Source organism: Tiliqua scincoides, chromosome 2, assembly GCF_035046505.1.
Source record: "Tiliqua scincoides isolate rTilSci1 chromosome 2, rTilSci1.hap2, whole genome shotgun sequence".
In the NCBI taxonomy this organism is placed as follows: Eukaryota; Metazoa; Chordata; class Lepidosauria; order Squamata; family Scincidae; genus Tiliqua; species Tiliqua scincoides.
This window is the reverse complement of record NC_089822.1, coordinates 131,509,806-131,531,285: the sequence shown is the minus strand read 5'-3', so window position 1 is coordinate 131,531,285 and position 21,480 is coordinate 131,509,806. Positions and strand designations below refer to the sequence as shown.

General features: G+C 45.4%; 1 protein-coding gene across 3 annotated transcripts; it reads right to left on the bottom strand.

Annotated features, from left to right (window-relative positions):
- Positions 1 to 4,996: 4,996 nt before the first annotated feature.
- Positions 4,997 to 20,065, bottom strand: BCDIN3D (BCDIN3 domain containing RNA methyltransferase). Of its 3 annotated transcripts, none has more exons than XR_010793903.1 (3): positions 19,816 to 20,065; positions 17,149 to 18,121; positions 4,997 to 5,409 (listed from the first exon to the last, which is right to left on the bottom strand). XR_010793903.1 is itself a non-coding variant. In XM_066617645.1 (2 exons), exons 1-2 carry the CDS (start codon positions 20,032 to 20,034, stop codon positions 17,528 to 17,530), a joined length of 813 nt encoding a protein of 270 aa, XP_066473742.1. In that variant the 5' UTR covers positions 20,035 to 20,065; the 3' UTR covers positions 15,961 to 17,527. The 3 variants fall into 3 exon arrangements, 1 of the variants encoding a protein (XP_066473742.1); XR_010793902.1 differs by lacking the exon at positions 4,997 to 5,409 and adding an exon at positions 11,278 to 11,335; XM_066617645.1 differs by lacking the exon at positions 4,997 to 5,409 and having other exon boundaries at positions 15,961 to 18,121.
- Between the last annotated feature and the right edge of the window lie 1,415 nt (positions 20,066 to 21,480).

Below are 21,480 nucleotides of genomic sequence, written 5' to 3'. Positions count from 1 at the left end.
TGACACTGTGTCGGGGGCCAGGAAAAAAGAATTAATTTATATTTCAAATTTGAATAAATTTACATAAATGAATATATTAGAGATGGAATTTATATTACTGAACCACAGTCTTGCAATAGCTCAAGGCCTATAAAAAGCCTTGCACAAAGCAAGGTCAGCCTTTCCTTTGCTGTTGCTGCTACATCACAGATGTGAAACAACAAGCAGTGGTCCCAGGGCGGGGGTTTGGGCACCCCAAGAGTGATATGTGGTTCTAAAGTGTGCTGGCCCTGTTACTGGTTGGCCTGCTTCCAGAAGAAGCAAAGTTTTCTGCCAGGCTGAAATTAGCAGCTCAGGTACACGGGGGCTTTGCCTTGAGGCTAAGGGAGGATCACTGCTATTCCCTGTTCTCTCTTGTTTGGAATTTCTCAGCAGTGGTGTCACTGGGAAAGGTGATACATTTTATGCCAAGGCTGCAGGCCCTGGCTGGTAGCTGCTCTGCTTTGTGTGCATGTTCGCATTTTTTTTTCTCCCACAAAGCAAGGACATGCTTTGGCTGGTTTCTAAGAAGTGCTGACTTCAGCTGTCCTAGGAATATGGGTGGGGAGCTGCAAGGAAGTATGTTGAAGAGCAGAAAAAGAAGTGCTACCAAAGGAAACGCTTGCATATTTCTTTCTTTTCTTGTTTAGTTGAAAAGATGAAAAAATCAAGCAAAGAACAAATGGCTTTTAAAAGGCAGGCCAAAGGACAGACTGAGTAGCTGCTGTGATTGTGAAATGTTCTAAGAGCCAAACTGGGCAACATGTAAAACATGCAATTTGGATTTGCAGGTTTATTTTTTAAAATCCAGGTGGTTGAGGGTTGAGATCTGATCTGGATCAGGCCCCAGTTGCTAAAACTGATTGGCAACCTTCAGTCTCGAAAGACTATGGTATAAGCCTACAGCACCCGGTATTCCCAGGCAGTCTCCCATCCAAGTACTAACCAGGCCTGACCCTGCTTAGCTTCTGAGATCAGATGAGATTGGGCATCTGCAAGGTAACAGTAGTTGCTAAAAAAACATTGCTATTTAGAATCATGGAAAGGACCTTCAAGGCCATCAAGGCCAACCCCCTGCTTGAAGCCCAAAAAGGCACAAATAGATATCCTTGAGCATCCCCAAAAGGTGCCTGTGGAATCTGCTTGAAGATCGTCAGTAAGGGAGACCCTACAATTTGTCCCAGGAGGGCAGCTCACCTTGGCTTCCTTGTTTTAATTAGGCCAGTGGTCTCCAGACTTTTCAGATCTGCTGCTAACTTTGTGTCCAATATTCTCAGCCCCCCCCCTTTGCGGTATTTTTATTTCTCCCCCTCCTCCTTACAGTCTCACTTTTTCTTCTTTAAACAAAGCAATCTGGAGGGGAAAAAATGTTTTGGGCAATAAATAAAAATAAATAAAGTGTGAGTGTGTAGACATCCTGGCATTTAAATGTATGCGGCAATGCATTTGGGTTTCCATATGGCATTAGATGACATGTTGTATCTACAGGGTTATTTTTTTTATTTGTGCATATTATTAAAGGATATTCCCATTGTCTGGTGGTGTCTGAAGTTTACGTGTTTGTGGGGTTTGTGCAAATATCCTTCTGTACATGCAAAGGCATCCATGGCTTCATATCTATTTGTGCCTAAGTGGTTTTAGCAAAGATGTGGACAGAACTGCAGCCTGTAGTTTGCTAAAACTACTTAACAATTACCATGTAAACACAGGAATATAAGAAAAGCTGTGCTGGATCAGGCCAATCTGGTCCAGCGTTCTGTGGCCCTCCAGCTGCCAGGTGGGTAACAATGAAGAGCAATTTTGTGCAGAACTATTTGGATATGTCGCTGTCTCAGTGTACACAAGGCTGTGGGAGCAAGAGACCTCCTCCATTTCAAGATACCTTTTCAAAGGAAATGTTAGCGGTTTTATTCTGGGGCTTCATAAGGGGCCAGTTCACACCCTGAAGTTCTCCATTCACTCTCATGTGGACAAGCCCTGAAAGCAGTTGGTTCCTTTCCTTCCCCGTAGAATACATCTTTACAACCTGTATAACAGGCAGAAATATAACTGGTGGAGAAACCTTCACCTGCGACTGACTTCCAGAGCAAGGTAGTTGGGAGCGTGTGATGGGCGCATGGGGGATTCTTTGTTTTTTTCATAACATTACTGGCCCTAACTTCAATGGGGTTAGGCTGGAATGCAAAAGCCAAATCCTCAAACCAGGAAGAGGATGAATGAAGTGGATCCAACAGCATACTCAAATTGGTTGGCAACCTTCAGTCTCGAAAGACTATGGTATAAGCCTACAGCACCCGGTATTCCCAAGCAGTCTCCCATCCAAGTACTAACCAGGCCTGACCCTGCTTAGCTTCCAAGATCAGACAGGATCAGAGATGTGCAGGGTAACAGTTGCCCCCATGAAAATGGGGCAGCAGGAGGTGGGCGTTCCTCTAACATTAAAAAAAGAACTTTTGAGTTGTCCCCTCTGCATTGCCCTTAGTATCTTCTTGGCAGCTCGAAAGGGTTTGGCCTGTGTGCTTCAGGGAGGTGAGGGCTAGAGCAGACAAAAAGGCTGGAGTCACCTGCTGCCTTGTAATGAAGGGTCCTCACCTAATGGTGCTGGGGATGCTGCAAGCACAGAAGGAAAGCATCGGGCGGGTCCCTTTCTGGGAATAATGCTGACATCAAAAGTGCCAGGGGCCAGGGCAGATCACAACCCCAGCCAAGTGCAGGCTTCCCAGTGAGGTGGAAAAAACAAGCCAGACAACTGCATTATAGGCTTCATGCTGGAGCACCAGAGATTCAGAGCACAAGAGTTGCTGCTGGTGTTTCAGTCAAGGCTCCCTCTCTCCCTGAAAGCCAAATATTTGCCTAAGCTTAGCTGTGGCGAATCTATCTATCTAGGCAGCATACTAATACTATCAAGCATAAAAACACAGTCTGCACCATACAAACCAGCTTCACTTTGAGCCTTAAGTTTACCAAGCTCAGTGTGCACAAATTACAACGGGAGTGGATGCAAGGGGTGGGAGAGAGAGCACCGTAACAGACCTGGGTGCCGGGGGTGGGGGGGAAGCACTAAAACAGACCTGGTTTTGGTATTTTGATATTTCAGAAGAATTACCAAAATGGGTCCCAACTCTCCAGACTGGCCTCTGCTCCACTTCCCCTCCACAAATGTCTTGTTTCTTCAGCACCTCTGTAGAGTGTCTCCCACTGCCACTTGCCTGGCTTTTCTTTGTTCCTGCCATGTGCCCATAGCAGGTCTGAATCGAAAGCTCTTCTTCATCTGTGTAACCCTGAATAAAGTGCTCCTCGAAGGAGCCTCTGAGCTTAGGTTCAAAGGTGGCTGCCAGCTCTACAATGAGGCCAGGGAAGTAACTGTCTCAGGTGAGAGGTTCTAAATACCATTAATGGTGATGGAGTGGGAAACAGTCAGACCTCATTCATGGGGCCCATTCCATCAGCAAGTTCTCTTTTGACATCAACCTCATTGTAATAAGCGAATTTGGGGTGCCATTAATGGGGGCAAAGGGCTGCTCTTGTGGAGCTCCTGGCTTGTGCTGGAAAGCATCCCAGCAGGAAGAAGAACCATGTGGATTTTCTGCCTCAGGCACCAAGATATCATGGACCAGCCAAGCAAAGGCTGGCATGGTGTCTTGTGCTATGTGGAGGCACATGTGTAACTAGGGTGGAGTCTGAGGGGCATCTGCCTTGGGTGCTACATGACTCCCCCTCAGACTTCGCTCTAGTCATGGAGGAGGTGCTGGTGGCTTCATGCCTCTGGCTCCTTCTCCTTCAAAGGAGAACCTCCACAGGAGAAGGAAAGGGGGTGCAAAGCTGCTGCAGTGAGCACTCCCTCCTATGGGGAAAACCTGGAAGTGATGCCACGATGTCATATGACATCATAATCACACTGCCCCAGGTGCTGGGGCTGTGTGTTATGCCTCTGTGTGGAGGAGTGACTGCATTGTTGGTATATAAGCAAGTGGACTTCTTATCCAGAGCCGGAAACCCACTGTGCATGCTGAGATGTGAGAACGGATGGATGACAGCAGTTGCAAAGATGGGAATCCAGGAACCTGCATGGCTACATATACTACTCTGCACACTGGACACCTGTCTGCCACTAACCTCTCCCTAAGGGCATTGTGTGATCAGCTCTTGGGTGCCCCTTCTACTCTCCTTCCAGGTATTGGCGTTCATCAGTCCAGGTTCACTAGACCTCTTGTTGGTTCAAGTCTGATTAAGGAGACAGCTGCAACTCCAAAGTGTGCTTCCTGTTTTTAGCCCAATCAGGCCCTTCATTTGTCACCCCAGCAACACATATCTCCAGCTTGACTAAGACATGTCAATAATCCCTCCAAATGACTCATATATATACACAATGTGATTATTCATTGTCCAGGAATGAAAACTGTGGGTTTCTTCACCTCTCAGTCTTTGTTTCCCCATCTCTAAGTGGGAAAAAATCATGTTGAGAATAATTATTTACTGTACAGTGGGCGGTGTGAGGCTTAATTACTTACGCTAAATGCTCAAAAGGTGCAAACAGTGTTTAGCCAAAATGGTGACTGCTTAGCAGTTAATGACACTCATATCTGCCTTTCATCAGAGCACCCCCTCCCCCCCAAGTACTTGGCAAACATCTTTGGGTCAGTCCCCATAACTGCATGCCCTGGGGGTAGGAGGGCTGAGTCACAGCATCACCATTATTCATGGTAAGAGACACTTAGGATGATGGCTTGCAGGAAACCTTGCTGCTTTTGCAAAAGGGCATTCCTGAGAAAGACTAAACACCTACTGCTAGGGTGTGGAAACTGTCCGTAACTCCGCAGAAGAGATGGGGGGGGGGAAGGCGGCCAACTTCTACGCTGAGATTCTCAATATACAACAGAGAAACACGCTGCACATGCATATTGCAGGGGAAATGTATTTATTGTTTATTTTAAACCACTTTTATCCTGCCTTTGTTGCCAAGACATCTCAACAGTTAATAAAAATACAACAGAATAGGCACAATAAAATAAATAAGAAAAGCCCGGCAAAATCAGCGCTGGGAACAAGAAACCGAAACCTGACAGAAACCAGCGGTGACACTTCGCAAGATGAAAAACCACATCGGGCCTTTCCTAAGAAGAAGGCCCTTTGAGTATGCTGTTGGATCCACTCCATTCATCCTCTCTCTGGTTTGCGCACCCAAACTCTTCCAAGTTATATGATGCTACAGCCGGGGTGGGGGGGTGGGAGTGACATTTTACTGCTTTGCTCTGTCTTCAGAAATGTCTTCTTGGGCAAGGCTCTAAACAAGACACCACATTGCAAGGTTCCTGGGGTGGTCTCCAGAAAGGGAAGTGAATGCAGGGGACTGGCTTCCCACCCATCCTTAGCTGATATGGAAACAAAATCCTGAGAGAGAGAGAGAGAGAGAGAGAGAGAGAAATGCAGGAGTCATGTAGTGACCTGTATTTCAACTAAAATCTTGAATAAGTTTCTCAAGAAAAGCCTTTGTTCTGTGGTACACTACCACCACCAAATGGACAATTCTGGTAGAAGAGGACAATGAGAAAGGAGCACTATATAAATTGTGCCTTATCCCATACTGAGCCAAACAACTGTTTGATCATTCTAACCCAGAGATGTCAAACCTCTGGAAGTGACGACATTACGCAGGAAGTGACGCGCAGGTGATGACCAGAAATAAGCATTTTTTTTCTCAACTAGGATCTCATCAGCTGCAAATAAGAGAAAATATGCAAATTGTGATCATGTATTCAAGATATGGGAGAGCCCAATTATCACATGGGCCACCCTTCCAACAGTGCTGCCTGCTGAGGTGTCAGTTTGCAGCTCAGCAGCTGAGAGGTGCTGTGCAAAATAACGCCTCAGCAGAAGCGGTGCTGATGAAAGGGTATCCCATGTGATAACTGGGCTCTCCTAGTGCCTCAGCCATGCTTCCCTTCTCCCTCTCTCATCTGTCTTGGTCTGTTCTTTACCCCGTACCGTTCCTCACCTTCTGAGACCACCTTCTGTCTCTCCCTTGCAGTACTTTGGCAGCAGTGGCGCTGCTAAAAAGGCAGTGCTGGGAGAGCCCAGTTATCATGCAGGCCATTCTTTCAGCAGTGACACCTCAGCAGAAGTACTGCTGCTGAAAGGATGCCCCGCATGATAACTGTTTTCTCCCAGCACCACCCTTTCAGCAACAATTCTTCTGCCAAGGCATCATTTCCCAGCTCAGCAGCTGAAAGCAACTGTTGCTAATGCTTGGAGAGCCCAATTATCATGCAAACTTGATAAAGAGTTTCTTATGTTTTTTAGGGCCTCAGAATACCAGCTGCAAGGGAGGACACCAGGATGCAGATCTCTTGTTGTCTTGTGTTCTCCTTGGGGCATCTGGTGGGCCTCTGTGAGATACAGGAGGCTGGTCTAGATGGACTTTTGGCCTGATCCAGCTGGGCTTTTTCTTACGTTCTTATGTAAGGTCTTATGATTGACATCCCTGTTCTAGCTCAATACTCTGACAGTGGCTGTCAGGTAGGGTCCTTTTCCAGTCCTGCTCCCTGAGATCTTTCTAAAAAGGTTAAATATTGATATTAATATTAAATCTTGTCTTTCGTTGATGTAATTGAACTTCTAGAAGATACAGCTATGCAGACTACCACTGAATCAAAGAATTCTATTGCTAAAAATAGGGGGTTTGGGGGGAGAGGGAGAAGGGTTTTGCAAAACCACTCCTTACCTTTTTCATCCTTCAGCCACACGTTTCACGGCCAGGAGTAGCGGTGACAGCAGCAATAATACTCTCAAGGGCCCTGGTAGCTAGAAGCTACCAGCTTTTAGTAGCTCTGTAGCTCTGTAGTTTCAAGTCTGTGATCCAGCAGCGGCAGTGAAGGAAAGGCCAGCTTTGCTTTGTGCAAGGCCTTTTATAGGCCTTGAGCTATTGCAAGACCTTCATTCATTCATACAAGTTCCATCTCTAATATTTTCATTTATGTAAATATAAGTACATTTATTCAAATTTGAAACGTAAATTAATTCTTTTTCCCAGCCCCAGTGACACAGCGTCAGAGAGATGATGCGGCCCTCCTGCCAAAAAGTTTGGATACCCCTGCGCTAGAGCGAGGATAGGAAGCCTTGCCCTCATTCTGAATTGGCCTTATTATAATGCTATATCATCACATGGCGTCATCTTAAAGTACGTAATCAGAACTGACATTTTTCAGCAACTGGGAATGTGCCCCAGGCGAAGAGCATCTTCGACACCCCCTATATTTGTTCAGCCTTTGAAAACTTTGTTTAATCCCTTCTCTTTGTTGATGTATGATATATATTTGCATGCATAGATTGTCAAACTGTATTTATTCATAGATAGATGACAGACAAAAAAATAAGTTTGTTTCCTCTCATCGTACAGAAGCGTTTGAATTTTCAGCATAACTGATGCTAAATGTCTCATGATGCTGCTTTGATCACCTGTCCCTGACCCTTGGAATGGGATTGCCACAGCTAGTACATTGGACCCACACCTGGTCCCCATCCATATCCCTGCCACACCCCCTAATTTTGCATCCTACCAACAGGTAGGCAAAGCAGGGAGGTACTTCAGCTCAGCAGTCATGCAAATGACAAAACACAGCCTGCTTCACAACCATGTGGGGCCTCTAGACTCCCAACCTACCTAAAGTTGTACTCTTTGTGTCTGGGCCTAGAGAACAGCAAGATGCTGAATAAGTGTAAGTGAAATGCAAAAGGGCCTCACATTATTAGGAATGGCCTGGCATGTTCTGTGCATCTGGTACATGGCCTAGCACCTCTGTCTCTGGGGATCTGCATTGCATAGGCAACAGGGCAATTCTCACGAGTTTGCTTTTTAAACCATTTCTGCCCGACGCTGTGTACACGTTTGGTCCCTGTGGGATTCTCTGGATACCTACTTCTGCAAAACTCGGCGGTTCCTTGGCAGACAGATCAAAGGGGAACCAGTTTCCTGAAGATGGAAAATTAAATTGCTGTTAGGAACACCTCATCTGAAAGATGTGTGTGAAAGATAATACAAGAGAGCCTTCTAGTGGAGAACTGAATGGCTGCATTTTTCTGAATAAAACCTCCAATGCAGATTACCATTTGTTGTTGGCATCCTTCAGTCTCAGAAGACTATGGTGTCACGCTCTGAATGGTGGTTCTGGAACAGAGTGTCCTCTCCAGTGTGCGAAGCCTGGGTAAAGTAGGTATGGAGGATAGGCTGTTTCCCATGCAGCAAATTCCCCCTCTTCACGTCGCTGAAATGGTCCAATGGAAAGGCAGAGGCCAATACGATTGGTTCCAGCGGCGTCGCAGGAGTTGCCAGAACATGACTGTGTTCAGCCATGAACTGCTTCAGGGACTCCGGCTCCGGATTTTGCCTCGAGGTTGACTCCTGAAGCCTCTTCCATAACTGGATGTAGCCACAAGGCAGTGGAGGTTTGGGATCAGAGTTTTCCTTCTCTCAGATGAGCTGCCTTCCCAGGCTGACGAGTAGATTACCATACAAACACAGGTAGCTGATAGTGCTGAGGCAGATTCGTGGCCCTAGTGTCATAGATAAGTACAGTGAAAATGAAAAACTAAACGGTCACAGCCAATTTAAGATATTTGGTTGAATACAACAAAGTAGTTGAACAGATGGAAGTAGAAATAAAAATAAAATCATCTTTAAGGAGTCTACCCTGTTACTCTTTCAGAATAGTGTGTTCAGGATTGTATGCATGTTGCTGATAGTCAACATCCTGAGGAGCTTGGGAAAGAAGGTTAAAAAAACAAGTTGCTAGTCCTCAGTCCTGTCACCACACATTTTGTGATGAAACGCCTGAGGGTACAAAGTGGGGAAGGCATTAATGCTAGACAATCACAACATAAATGCAGGTTATTTCGTTGTAATAAAAATATTAACACATATTGTGTATTTTTAATTTTTATCAGTGCACTTGCTGGTTAGTGCTTTTGCACTAATTAGCCAGAAAACTGGAAACCAGGAGCAGACTTTTTACTGTACAACTGGTAGAGCACTGTTAAAAACTGCCTTACATCCACACAGGTAAGCAAACAAACGAAACTAGTTTGCTTTTTTAGAAATAAAAAATGAACTCTGAATATTCCGGGGAAGAGACTGAAATATCCTGGGGAAGGAAAACAGGTCCCCTCCCCTCCCCATCTGCTCTCCTGCTATGACTCCAGTCTCACCTGTTTTTCTTGGAACAAAGGCACTTGAAAGTATTAAATTTATATACCACTTTTCCAACAGGGATACATAAAATAAATTAGTTGGCAACCTTCAGTCTCAAAAGACTATGGTATTGTGCTCTGAATGGTGGTTCTGGAACAGCATCTGGTGTGGCTGAAAAGGCCAATTCGGGAGTGACAATCCCTTCCACACCGGGAGCAAGTGCAGTCTGTCCCTGGTCTGTCTCCCTGGCTATGGGCCTTCCTTCTTTGCCTCTTTGCCTCAGTCTGCTGGCCAAGTGTCTCTTCAGACTGGGAAAGGCCATGCTGCACAGCCTGCCTCCAAGCGGGCCACTCAGAGGCCAGGGTTTCCCACCTGTTGAGGTCCACTCCTAAGGCCTTCAGATCCCTCTTGCAGATGTCCTTGTATCGCAGCTGTGGTCTACCTGTAGGGCGCTTTCCTTGCACGAGTTCTCCATAGAAGAGATCCTTTGGGATCCGGCCATCATCCATTCTCACGACATGACCGAGCCAACGCAGGCATCTCTGTTTCAGCAGTGCATACATGCTAGAGATTCCAGCTCGTTCCAGGACTGTGTTGTTTGGAACTTTGTCCTGCCAGGTGATGCAGAGGATGTGTCGGAGGCAGCGCATGTGGAAAGCGTTCAGTTTCCTCTCCTGTTGTGAGCAAAGAGTCCATGACTCGCTGCAGTACAGAAGTGCACTCAGCTCTGTAGACCTGGATCTTGGTATGTTCTGCCAGCTTCTTGTTGAACCAGACTCTCCTTGTGAGTCTGGAAAACGTGGTAGCTGCTTTACCGATGTGTTTGTTTAGCTCGGTATCGAGAGAGAGATCATTGAGCCAAGGTACACAAAGTCATGGACAACCTCCAGTTCATGCGCAGAGATTGTAATGCAGGGAGGTGAGTCCACATCCTGAACCATGACCTGTGTCTTCTTCAGGCTGATCATCAGTCCAAAATCTTGGCAGGCCTTGCTAAAACGATCCATGAGCTGCTGGAGATCTTTGGCAGAGTGGGTAGTGACAGCTGCATCGTCGGCAAAGAGGAAGTCACGCAGACATTTCAGCTGAACTTTGGACTTTGCTCTCAGTCTGGAGAGGTTGAAGAGCTTTTCATCTGATCTGGTCCGGAGATAGATGCCTTCTGTTGCAGTTCCAAAGGCCTCCTTCAGCAGGACAGCGAAGAAAATCCCAAACAAGTTTGGTGCAAGAACACAGCCCTGCTTCACTCCGCTTCGGATGTCAAAGGGGTCTGATGTGGAGCCATCGAAGACAACAGTGCCCTTCATGTCCTTGTGGAAAGATCTGATGATCTGAGGAGCCTGGGTGGACATCCGATCTTGGGGAGAGTCTTGAAGAGGCTGTCCCTGCTGACCAGGTCAACCTGCAGGTCCTCCAAGCTGCTCACAGCAAAGTCCAGCAGACTGCCAGGAGATGTGCTAACAACTGCTGGCTCCAGCTCTGTTCCCAGATGCAGATAGCAGCTGACACAGGCAACATCAAGGGGATGTATGATGGTATCAAGCAGGCCCTAGGTCCAACACAGAAGAAAATTGCCCCTCTAAAGTCTGCCGCAGGTGAGGTCATCCAGGATTGGGTGCAGCTGATGGAACGCTGGGTGCAGCACTACTCTGAGCTATATTCCAGAGAAAATGTAGTCACTGAAGAAGCTGAACAACATTGAGTGCCTGCCTGTGCTGGAGGAGCTTGACAGTGAACCAACCCTAGAAGAACTTCACGTGGCCCTGGACAAGACAGCATCCCTGCTGAAGTCCTAAAGTGCTGCAAAGAGATCATCGTTACTGAGCTGCATTAAATACTCTGCTGAAGAGAAGGTGGAGTACCTCAAGACATGAGGGATGCAAACATCATCATGCTGTACAAGAACAAAGGCGACAGGGGTGACTGCAACAACTACCGCGGCATCTCTCTCCTTTGCGTTGTAGGAAAGCTGTTTGCCCGAGTTGCACTAAAGAGGCTCCAGGTACTTGCAGAGAGCGTCTATCCAGAATCGCAGTGTGGATTCCGAGCCAACAGGTCCACCACTGATATGGTATTCTCCCTTAGACAACTGCAGGAGAAATGCAGGGAACAACGACAGCCACTCTTTATAGCCTTCATAAAATAAAAGAGAACAATAAATCTGTTAAAGTTAAAACAATATATTAATAGTATAAAAACAGCAGCCTATCTCAGCAGGCAAATGCTTGTCTGAATACAAACACTGTCGACATTGAAGGCTCCTCCCTCTCACCCATCTTTTAACTTAACATCTGACCTGAAGTTGGTACTCACAGCCTTGTCATTTAAGCAGTACCAGACTGTAGCTTTTCAACATTTTTGTAAGGATCAGCATGGCGATCTGTGATTTTTATGTTTTCCACTCTGGTTGTGGAAGCCTCATGCTATGGAAGACTCACAAAAGCCTTGTATCTTTATTATATTGCAGAAGGCATTGTTTTTCCTTCACTGCTTTGTACCCTCAACCTTTTTCTCCAGGCTTATTTGCTATCTAGTTAACCATGCCTGCTCAGATCTCCTTTTTCTTATTCTGAAAAGCAGCAGAAGCTATGCAAATGAAGAGTCAGGGCCATGCAAATAAGCTCATGTTGTAAATGGCTGCCACTCAAGCTAATAGGACAAAATAAGCAGATTATAGTGATCAATACTATAGGGAAGCTCCTCAAGAGATGGGGTGCATGCTAATCAAGAAGAGGTTTAGACATTCACCCCAGTGGTATCTGTGAAATCAGGTGGGCCAGAGGCTTTTCACAGATCATGCAATTAGCAGGGCAATAATTCAATCACTTTCTAATTGGCCCACCAGCTTCTGCCCCCTGAATACTTTGCTCTCTCAACTTGAGGTGCCCACAGACCATACAACAGGTCTCTTTGTACTTCTAAGCCTTGGCTTCCCAGCCAAAGTCCCCACTCGGCTGTTCAACAGGGTGCCAGGCACAGTTACTGGACATCAGGGTAGCATAAGGCCAAGTCACTGGAAGCCAGTCCCATTTACTACCAGTGTCCCCCTTCTGTGCTTCCAATAATCCACATAGCTGTAAATAGATAGAATTTATTAAAGGATAGGAATAACAACAGACAGGCACTTTGCGCAGATCTAAGTTTAGGAATTTAGAAAGAGAGCATCAAGAACACACCAATGTGTTTTATTAAAATAATAAAAGCTAACTCCTAACACTCAAACTATCACTCATCAAAAAGTCTTACATCAAGAAATCTCAGTCCATCAGTCAGCTCTGCTGTGCTCAGGGTCCTTCCGTCTTGGAACAGAATGGTCAAAGCTCAGGCCTCACAGGCCAGAGGAGAACTAAGACAAGAGATGTTCCTAACAGGTGAGTCTTATACTGGCTTGAACTCAGCAGCCAATAAGAAATCTGAACCAGCTGAACTTTCTAAAGGTAGATGTGCACTCAAGCTACTCACTCATGGTGGATCACTCCACCCATCCTGAAACCTGCAGCTGGAACAAATTCCCAATCTAGGTGTCCTTGGCTAATCAAGCCACTCTGGGAACAGCTATCTCTCAGAGATGAGGACTGGCCACTCACACATCCTTCTGAGAAACTAGTTTCTGTGGAATGCTCTTAATTAACAACTTTCTCACAGCTGCATCTAACTAGCATGGTCTCAATATTTAACATGGCTTCAGGCAGAGGCCTGTACTTTTGCTGTTAACCAATTCTTGCTTTTCCCGTGATGGTATCCCCCAAGTGCTTAGCTTTTTTTCTCATTTAACTGAATGGCTGCCATTCCCTCCTACAGAAAAGAGGGCTATGCATGGGAACAATGGCATAGAGGGGCCAAAACCTACACCATGACACTAGGAAGGTGTTCTTCACTGAGAGTGTTTCTCACTTATATGATGTACAGCACACAGATACACACTGTAGACGGAGCAACTTTGCATCTTTTCTGCCCCATCTCCAGCCTGGCCACTATAATGAGAGGGGTCCCAGCAGGTGTGCGTTTCTTTTTAAAAAGAAAGAAAAAGGTCAGATTTTCTTATTATCACAAGTGTTAAAAATGTTTTAAACTTAATTTCACTGAAAGTTAGTGATCGGAAGTTTATTACACTTTCTAAAGCCATAGGGGGGAGGACTGTGAAAATGCAGACCAGGCAAAGTCACGCAGAAGAGGCCAAATCAAGAAAAAGCAGAGATGCTCAATACAACGCAACAACATACCACTTTTGCTGGGGGGGAAACAAGCGCATGACTGACACATCACCTTTCAATCAATAGCCCTTGAGGTGTGACTTACTGAACTTAGAAATGTTTAGAAACATTTCTTAGAAACACTTAGAAATGTTTATTTAGGAAACCCTTACTCAAAACACACAGTTCTGTTCTAGGGCATTTTGACATTCACTTCCATTCGAAATGGCCAAGCAGCTTTCTGACACTGGCCTAAGGGACATGTACAAACTATATTGGATGTTAAATATGAATCAAAAATCCATTAACATCAGCTTGATTACCCATCACTCAATGTATACAATGAGGAAAAAAGTTATATGTTATTATGGAAGATTCTCACAAATGTTTAATACCATTTGCTAAAAAAGGCCAGTGGTGGTTTTTGGATACAGCAACAACAAAAAACCTCTTTCACAAATTGTCAAATCCATGCTATCTCACTCCACAGAGATTGTATAAAATGTAAGAGCAGCAGCCAGGTTTAAACTTAACTAGTAGTTCTCCCTGAAGATCAAGCCCTCCTGGCATAACTTTTCACATTACTTTTTTAAAAAAAGATACAATTTACCTACAGATCAATTAAAGGTATTGTTGGTGAAACTGGAAAGGAAATTAACCTGATCTCTTGAAGAACGAAAGGTAGTATGCCAATGATAGCCTATATACTAGTAACAAAACATTACAATTTCCTTCCCACAGTAGATTAACGAAGACCTGTATGTCATACAGCATTAATATTTAAAATCAAATATTTATAATGATTAAGGGTGCAATCCTAACCAACTTTCCAGCACTGGCATAGCTGTGCCAGTGGGGCATGTACTGCATCCTGCAGTTGGGGGACAGTCACAAAGGCCTCCTCAAGGTAAGGCAATGTTTGTTCCCTTACCTTGAAGTTGCATTCCCCTTTCCCCAGTGCTGGGAAGTTGGTTAGGATTGCACCCCAAAATGCATATAATCTTGTGAAACAGATACTGGATGGCAATACCAACCTTCCTTAGTTTTCTGGTCTTCGAGTAGTATGAACAACTATCTCAATTATGTATTCTTAGGTTAAAAATTATTAGAGATGATTATGCTACACTGAATGAAATTATTAATAGTACAGTAGAACCTCTTTAAGTTGACCACCCAAGGGACTGGAGGAAATTGGTAAACATAGGAAGGTGGTCAACATACGGAAAAAAAGGCATTTAAATATTATCGTGTTTAGCACCCAGGACAACAAATGCAAGGCCAAGTTATTATTTAGATTGGATTTTTTTAAAAGTTTTTTGGCAAATATCAATGAGAATTGATCCTCTTGTGATGCTTATTAGTTATATCATCTATATCTATATCAAGGGACAGAGAATAAACAGCCCACAATCAGTGTTTAAAAAAAAACCCTGAAAATTCATAACCTTAAAAAAAATTATAAGTTAAAAAAAAATACTTGGCTTCATAGCAGACAGGAAAACCAGTGCTATCCCTTGCCAGCCCATACATGTAGCATGTTATATAGCCCCAACAGCTAAAACAAAAATAAAAACACTTTTTTACTTAGGCTGCCTGGCCTCCACTGGGTCTCCTCAGATTCACTAAATGCCAGAAGGTGTTTGATACGGTCCCTCACTAAAAGCTGTTGAGAAAACTCCACAGTCAGGGAATAAGAGGACAGGTCCTCTCATGGATTGGGAACTGATGGAGGACCAGGAAACAGAGAGTGGGTGTCAATGGGCAATTGACAATAAAGGTGGAGAGAGGTGGAAAGTGGAGTGCCTCAAGGATCTGTCCTGGGACTGGTGCTTTTCAACATCTTCATAAATGACCTGGAAACAGGGATAAGCAGGGAAGTGTACAAGTTTGTGGATGACACTAAGCTTTTCTGAGTGGTGAAGACCAGAAGGAATTGTGAAGTGCTCCAGAAGGATCTCTCCAAACCAGGAGAATACACAGCAAAATAGCAGTTGTGTTTCAATATAAGTGTAAAGTAATGTACTGGTGATAGGAACCAAAGTGAAAGGACAGTGGCTTCACTATGCACAAGCAACCTCATGTCCCTCACAACTTGGTACATGTCCAGGTACAATCAGCAGCCAACGCAGGTCTGTCAGCTACATGCAGTGTGCCCACCTATAAAAACCCTTTCACACGTGCTAGCAGGCGTAGGGGAAGGATTGTCGTGTGGCTTCTTGCTTTTCCAAGATGGGACAAACCAGACAAAACACAGGCCCACAGTATTGTGTTCAGTGGGCAGCTTACAGAGGGTAAATTAATACTCTGCAATGGGTGAAGTGGTCAAGATACAACTTACGGAAGTGGTTAATACAGAGAGGTTGGTCTCCCATAGTGTATATGCAGTGTCTGCATACTGTGAAAATTAGGTCAACTTAAGGAGGTGGTCATTATAGAAAGGTGGTCAACTTTGGAGGTTCTACTGTATTTGTATATTGCTTTTAAACTAAAAAGTTCACAAAGTGGTTTACTGAGAAAATCAGTCTTTTAATTATTTAAAAAACAGACATTGAAAATGGATAAATATGCCAAAGAATTAGAGATTGGTCACATTTATTTGTTTAACAAATTTCTATCCCATCTTTCCCTTGCCAAGGCAAATGCCCAAGGTGACTTGTAAGTTTCTACAAAAAACAATAAAGGTCACAATAAATAAAAGCAGTTGAGTGGCAGCAGGTCAGACCTACTATAAAAAGTGGGAAAAAGCACCACCTATAAGGGAAAGTGGCAAGCAAAACATTATATATAAAGGCACAAGAGGCAAACTCTAACACATCACCCAAACGCTTGATGAAACAAAAATGTTTTAGGCCTTGCTGAAAAGCCATGAGGGAAGGGGCAGTTCTTAACTCTGTTGAAAGTGAGTTCCATAATTGTGGTGCCTCTATGAAGAAGACTTGCCCCTGCACTGCCATTATCCGAGTTCGAGGAGGCATGTGCAGGAGAACCCCCTCAGAGGACCTAAGAGGGCAGGTCAGAATGTATGGGAAAAGACAGTCCTTCAGATAGCCTGGTTCCAAACTGTGACCATTATGTCAAAGAAGATAATTTGTTTTTTATCCTTCAGGAAGTTTCTTCTATCACGTACTACGGACTATTCCTAGACCCTTGGTTCTCAAGTTAGTGCCACTGGTGGTACTTGGCCCCACTGCAACATGACAAGGCTTTATTTGGCCTGACACCATCAGATGTGGCAATGGTTGGGTTGTGGTACATTGGCATTGCAGTAATGTATGGCTGTGTATGGCCCAGCCTTTTAGAGGAAGTATAGGTTGGGGAAAGAGGGTGCAGAGAAGAGATTCAGGAACAACAGCACCTGGAATAATTTGTTCACTGCAGGCACAACTATGGGGCAAGCCACCCACTTCTGTGCAAAGCAGCCATCAATGGCGGCAGTTGTACTAAAAAAATGGTACCCCCCCCCCCAGCAAAGCATTGAAAAGCCTTGCCAGCACAGATTCATCTTTCAGTACCTAATGCTTTTGCTACTTAGAATTTCATTGTGTGGCAGACAAGTGCTAGCATTCACATTTTACAAATAAGTAAACTGAGGCACAGATGAAAATGGGAGGCTGCAATGCTGGTGGGAGAGCCCTGCAATGGCATCACTAAGGAAGATAGCTGTTGGCAGAATAAACCCTTCTCCGTGTGGCTTTCTTTTATTTTACAGAGTCCAGATTAGTTTCAGATGGTTTAAAAAAAAAACTACTCTACCTCTGAGACATGAGCAATACTGGTGCTTCGAATTATGTAGAATGAATGCTAACATTCTGCAGTAAAGTAAGAATCCTGGAACGTATCTTGTTCATGCAAAAAGTAGTATATTTATAGATACAAGGTTCTAGAATTCTACTCCCAGACCAGCAGAAACTCTGTTCAACAACCCTTCCTTGGGTTGATTAGGTCACCCATGTGTTTTCAAGCCTTTTTCTGCAGCGTTAAGTTCATCTTTTAATGCTTGATTTCAAAATCCTGAACTCTGTACTAGTTTCCATTCCCTTCAGCATAATCACAGGGAACACAGAGAGCCCTGTCCACACAACCACCACAGTCACCTTCTCTCCAACCAAAGTTTGTGAGAATGTACAAGTCCTTAAGCACTGCAAATGCTCAATCTATTTGATTTAAAAAGTAAGAGACTTCTGTCCCAGCTGGTGTTTCCAAAGCAACACACAAGTTCCATGGCACAGTCTTTGGTCAAGATCTGGGTTATTTTCTCTGCCATATTTCCACTGATGGCAAGAGATCGGAAGTGGTCAAAGTCATTCCTGCCCAACTTCCGCAGGCGCCGGGCAGCTGCTCGGTAGCACTTCCAGGGTTGAGGCTCCACAAGCAAGTATGCAGACTTGGAGGCAAGGTAAGACAAGAACTTCACCAAACCACTGTCTCCATTATTCAGGTGAATCCACATCGTCACAGACATACAGAAGCAAATATCAAAAGTGGAGCGGCCAAACTCATTCAAATAGGAACTCAGCAGAGGCTCTCTTGCTTTGGCATCCATGATATCAAGGACAGCATAGGAAATGGAATCAGGGAAGGGGTTGTGTTGCTTGGCTCTCTCAATCAACACGGCATCAATGTCAAAGCAGAGGAACTTCAGGTCCTTTCCTGTCACAGAATGCTCACAGCTGGCTTTGTTCTCCTTATGCCCCAAGAGGTGTCTGTAGAGGGCGATGTTGAGCTCCTGAAGAGAGAAGAGAAACAGTATTGCATGTCCTGCTCTCACACACATAGTCAAGAACAAGGACCAAGATTGTAGACATGGGCTGGACCCTATTCATGAAGCAATTATTCTTGTCCCTTGGAAAGTAAACACAACACAAGGCAGCATACAATGAACCTACAGGAGGCCTACCATCCTGGCACAAAATTTTTGATACATGCAGGAACACACACCCTCCCGGACACATTCAAAACTGTAGACACAATTGTTCCACTTGGCCATGGCCAACTCTCAGCTAGCTGCTCTCCCCACTTATAATGCTTTGTGATGGAGATGGGAAGCGGGGGCACCCAGAATTTTCTCTGGTACCTTGGGGAAATAAGCAGAAAGAGGAGTGGATTACAACTGCTCTGGCAGGCTATTAGTAGAAGTGTTATTTTTTCGTGACAAGAAAATAAAAACATAACTGTTTTCTGGGCTTCTCATTTTTGTAAAACAAGTAAGAGTGCTGCTGCCTCCTCCCCGCCCCGCTGCCTCCCCCCGCCCCTGCAAGCACTTACAGTGGCTCAAACTCTCCAGGAGAGTTTGAAAACCACTGGGCTAATCCTTTTCATAGTTAAGTTTTCAGCAACACTCCTCTGCCCCCATACACCTTGTCTTTCTCCACTGTTTTTACTCATGATCTGTAACAGACCAAGAAGCCAGAAGCAGTCTGAAACACACACGTATGGACGCACACACAATTTCTTTCATTATGCATGTGTGAGAGTGAGAAGCTCTAACTAAGGGGTGTGTGTGTCAAATACATTTGTAGAGGGCTGAATAGTATGCATGATGCCTGCTGAGGGCCAGAAGCGATATCATTAAGCAAGAAATGACATCATTAAACAGCTGATGACCACAAATAAGTACTATTTTCTCAGAAACTCATTAGCTGCAAATGACAGAACAGAAAATAAGCAAATCTTGATCATATTTCCAAGATATGGGAGAATCCAATTAACATGCAGGTTTCAAGTCAATTACAATTATGCAGGTTTCAGCAGTGACACCTCAGCATAGCTCAGCAGCTGTAGGAGCCCAAGGGCAGATAAAGAGCTTGAGTTCCCCGGCCATATGTTTAACATCCCTGCTCTAACTCTAAAACCAGTCGCATCTAATTTTTCCAATTTTTTAAACGACATACTATTGGGACCCACCTAGGTATAAAAAAGTTGATCTAGAAAGAAATAATTATTTATCAGTAATAATGAATAACCAGAAAAAGACTCTCAAACATTTATCTTCCTGTATTTACACATGCTTGAAAACTGCAGGATCTCAGCTCCTTTTAGGGCAGTTAGCAGTTATCTTGCAAACTGCAAGAGCTCAACTCCATGCAGGGCAATTAGCAGCTATCTTACAAACTGAGGGGCTCTTTGCAAGGTAATTAGCAGTTATCTTGCAGACTGCAGGAGCTGAGCTCTTTGCAGGGCAGTCACCAGCCGCCATGCAGACTGCAGGAGCTGAGCTCTTTGCAGGGTGATCTGCAGCTACAGTATCTGATTTTTAAATAGCCTCAGGGCTTGAAACAGTTACTCATCTGATCTTTTCATCGCCCTTTGGGGACCCACCAAAAATCAGGCTGCGACCCACAGTTTGGGAAGCACTGATCCACCTGTTGCAAAGAAGGGACAGCAGGAGGAAGTGCTTGTGGAAAACCCCCCGTCTCTCACCCCAGAATTGCACCCGACGTCCAGCCCCAGCAGCGGCACCGCATGCGGTTTGGGGAACAGCCGGCTCAGCAGCGCCGCAGGCAGGAGACGCACGCGCTCCTCCGGCGGGTGGAAGCGAGAGTAGTCGGGGAAGTTGCCGTACGGAGCTGTCCCGCCAGGGCGTACGGAGGGCTCCGCTCCTTCGGGGACCTTGCAGAGTCCTCCTGTGGGCGCCGCCATCTTGGAAAAGGGCACGGTCCGCCTGGAAACAGGACGCTGCCTAGCAAGAGTTCCGCGGAGGGAAAGGTTCCGGCAGGGGCGGGGCTAATGGAAAAGTCCTGGCTGCGCAAAACGCGCATGCGCTCTTCAGCCCGATTCCCGGGGGCACTCGCCTGCGCCCGCCTTCCAGCTTCTTAGCCAATGAGAGATGGCAGAACTAAGATTGATAGGTAAAGCAGTGAGGGCGTGTTCTTTTTCTCTGCGACCCATAGAGATAAGAAAAGGCTAGAGTCACAATTTGTGTTTCTGGCCATGAACTCTGTGGCTCCTTGTGCAGCTGCTCTTTTGCTTCGCTGGGATGGAAGTGAGAGGAATCCAGGAGTCCAGCTGTGACTGGGAAGCAATTGACCCATAGAGATAAGAAAAGGCTAGAGTCACACTTTGTGTTTCTGGTGATGAACTCAGTGTCCATGCTCCTTCCCCCAAAAAGGTAGCCCCAAAGACTGGAGCTCTTGTCTTTCCAGCCTGTCTTATGCATTTCTTACTAGCATTTTACTTGTATCTTTATTTGCATCACCTTTACTTTACTTGCATCACCTGGCAGGACAAAGTTCCAAACCACACAGTCCTGGAACGTGCTGGAATCCCTAGCATGTATGCACTGCTGAAACAGAGACGCCTGCGTTGGCTCGGTCATGTCGTGAGAATGGATGATGGTCGGATCCCAAAGGATATCCTCTATGGAGAACTCGTGCAAGGAAAGCGCCCTCAGGTAGACCACAGCTGCGATACAAGAACATCTGCAAGAGGGATCTGAAGGCCTTAGGAGTGGACCTCAACAAGTGGGAAACCCTGGCCTCTGAGCGGCCCGCTTGGAGGCAGGCTGTGCAACATGGCCTTTCCCAGTTTGAAGAAACACTTGGCCAAAAGTCTGAGACAAAGAGGCAAAGAAGGAAGGCCCATAGCCAGGGAGACAGACCAGGGACAGACTGCACTTGCTCCCGGTGTGGAAGGGATTGTCATTCCCGAATTGGCCTTTTCAGCCACACTACACACTGTGCCAGAACCACCTTTCAGAGTGCGATACCATAGTCTTTCGAGACTGAAGGTTGCCAACAGGAACTTGCATTTATACGCTCTGTTGTAGATACTGGGCAGCCCAATCCTGAGCTGCCCGGTATGTGGGGCTGCCGCAGCGCCAAAATAGCTTCCATGACATCCTGAGAGCACCGGGCAGCCGGCAGTGGCTCCTCGGGAGAAGGGGACATTTGTCCCCTTCCTCTGAGAAAGGGAAGCAGCCCTGCAATGGGGCTACTTGACTGCGTCAGCTATAAGCGTCGGCTATTAGTGCTGAGCCAGTGCTAATGCCCGCAGATGTGCGGCACATTTGCAACAGTGTGCGCCTGCACTGAGCCAGCACTGCTCTGGTTTGGGCCCTAAAGCAGTTATCCAATTTAAAAATGCAAT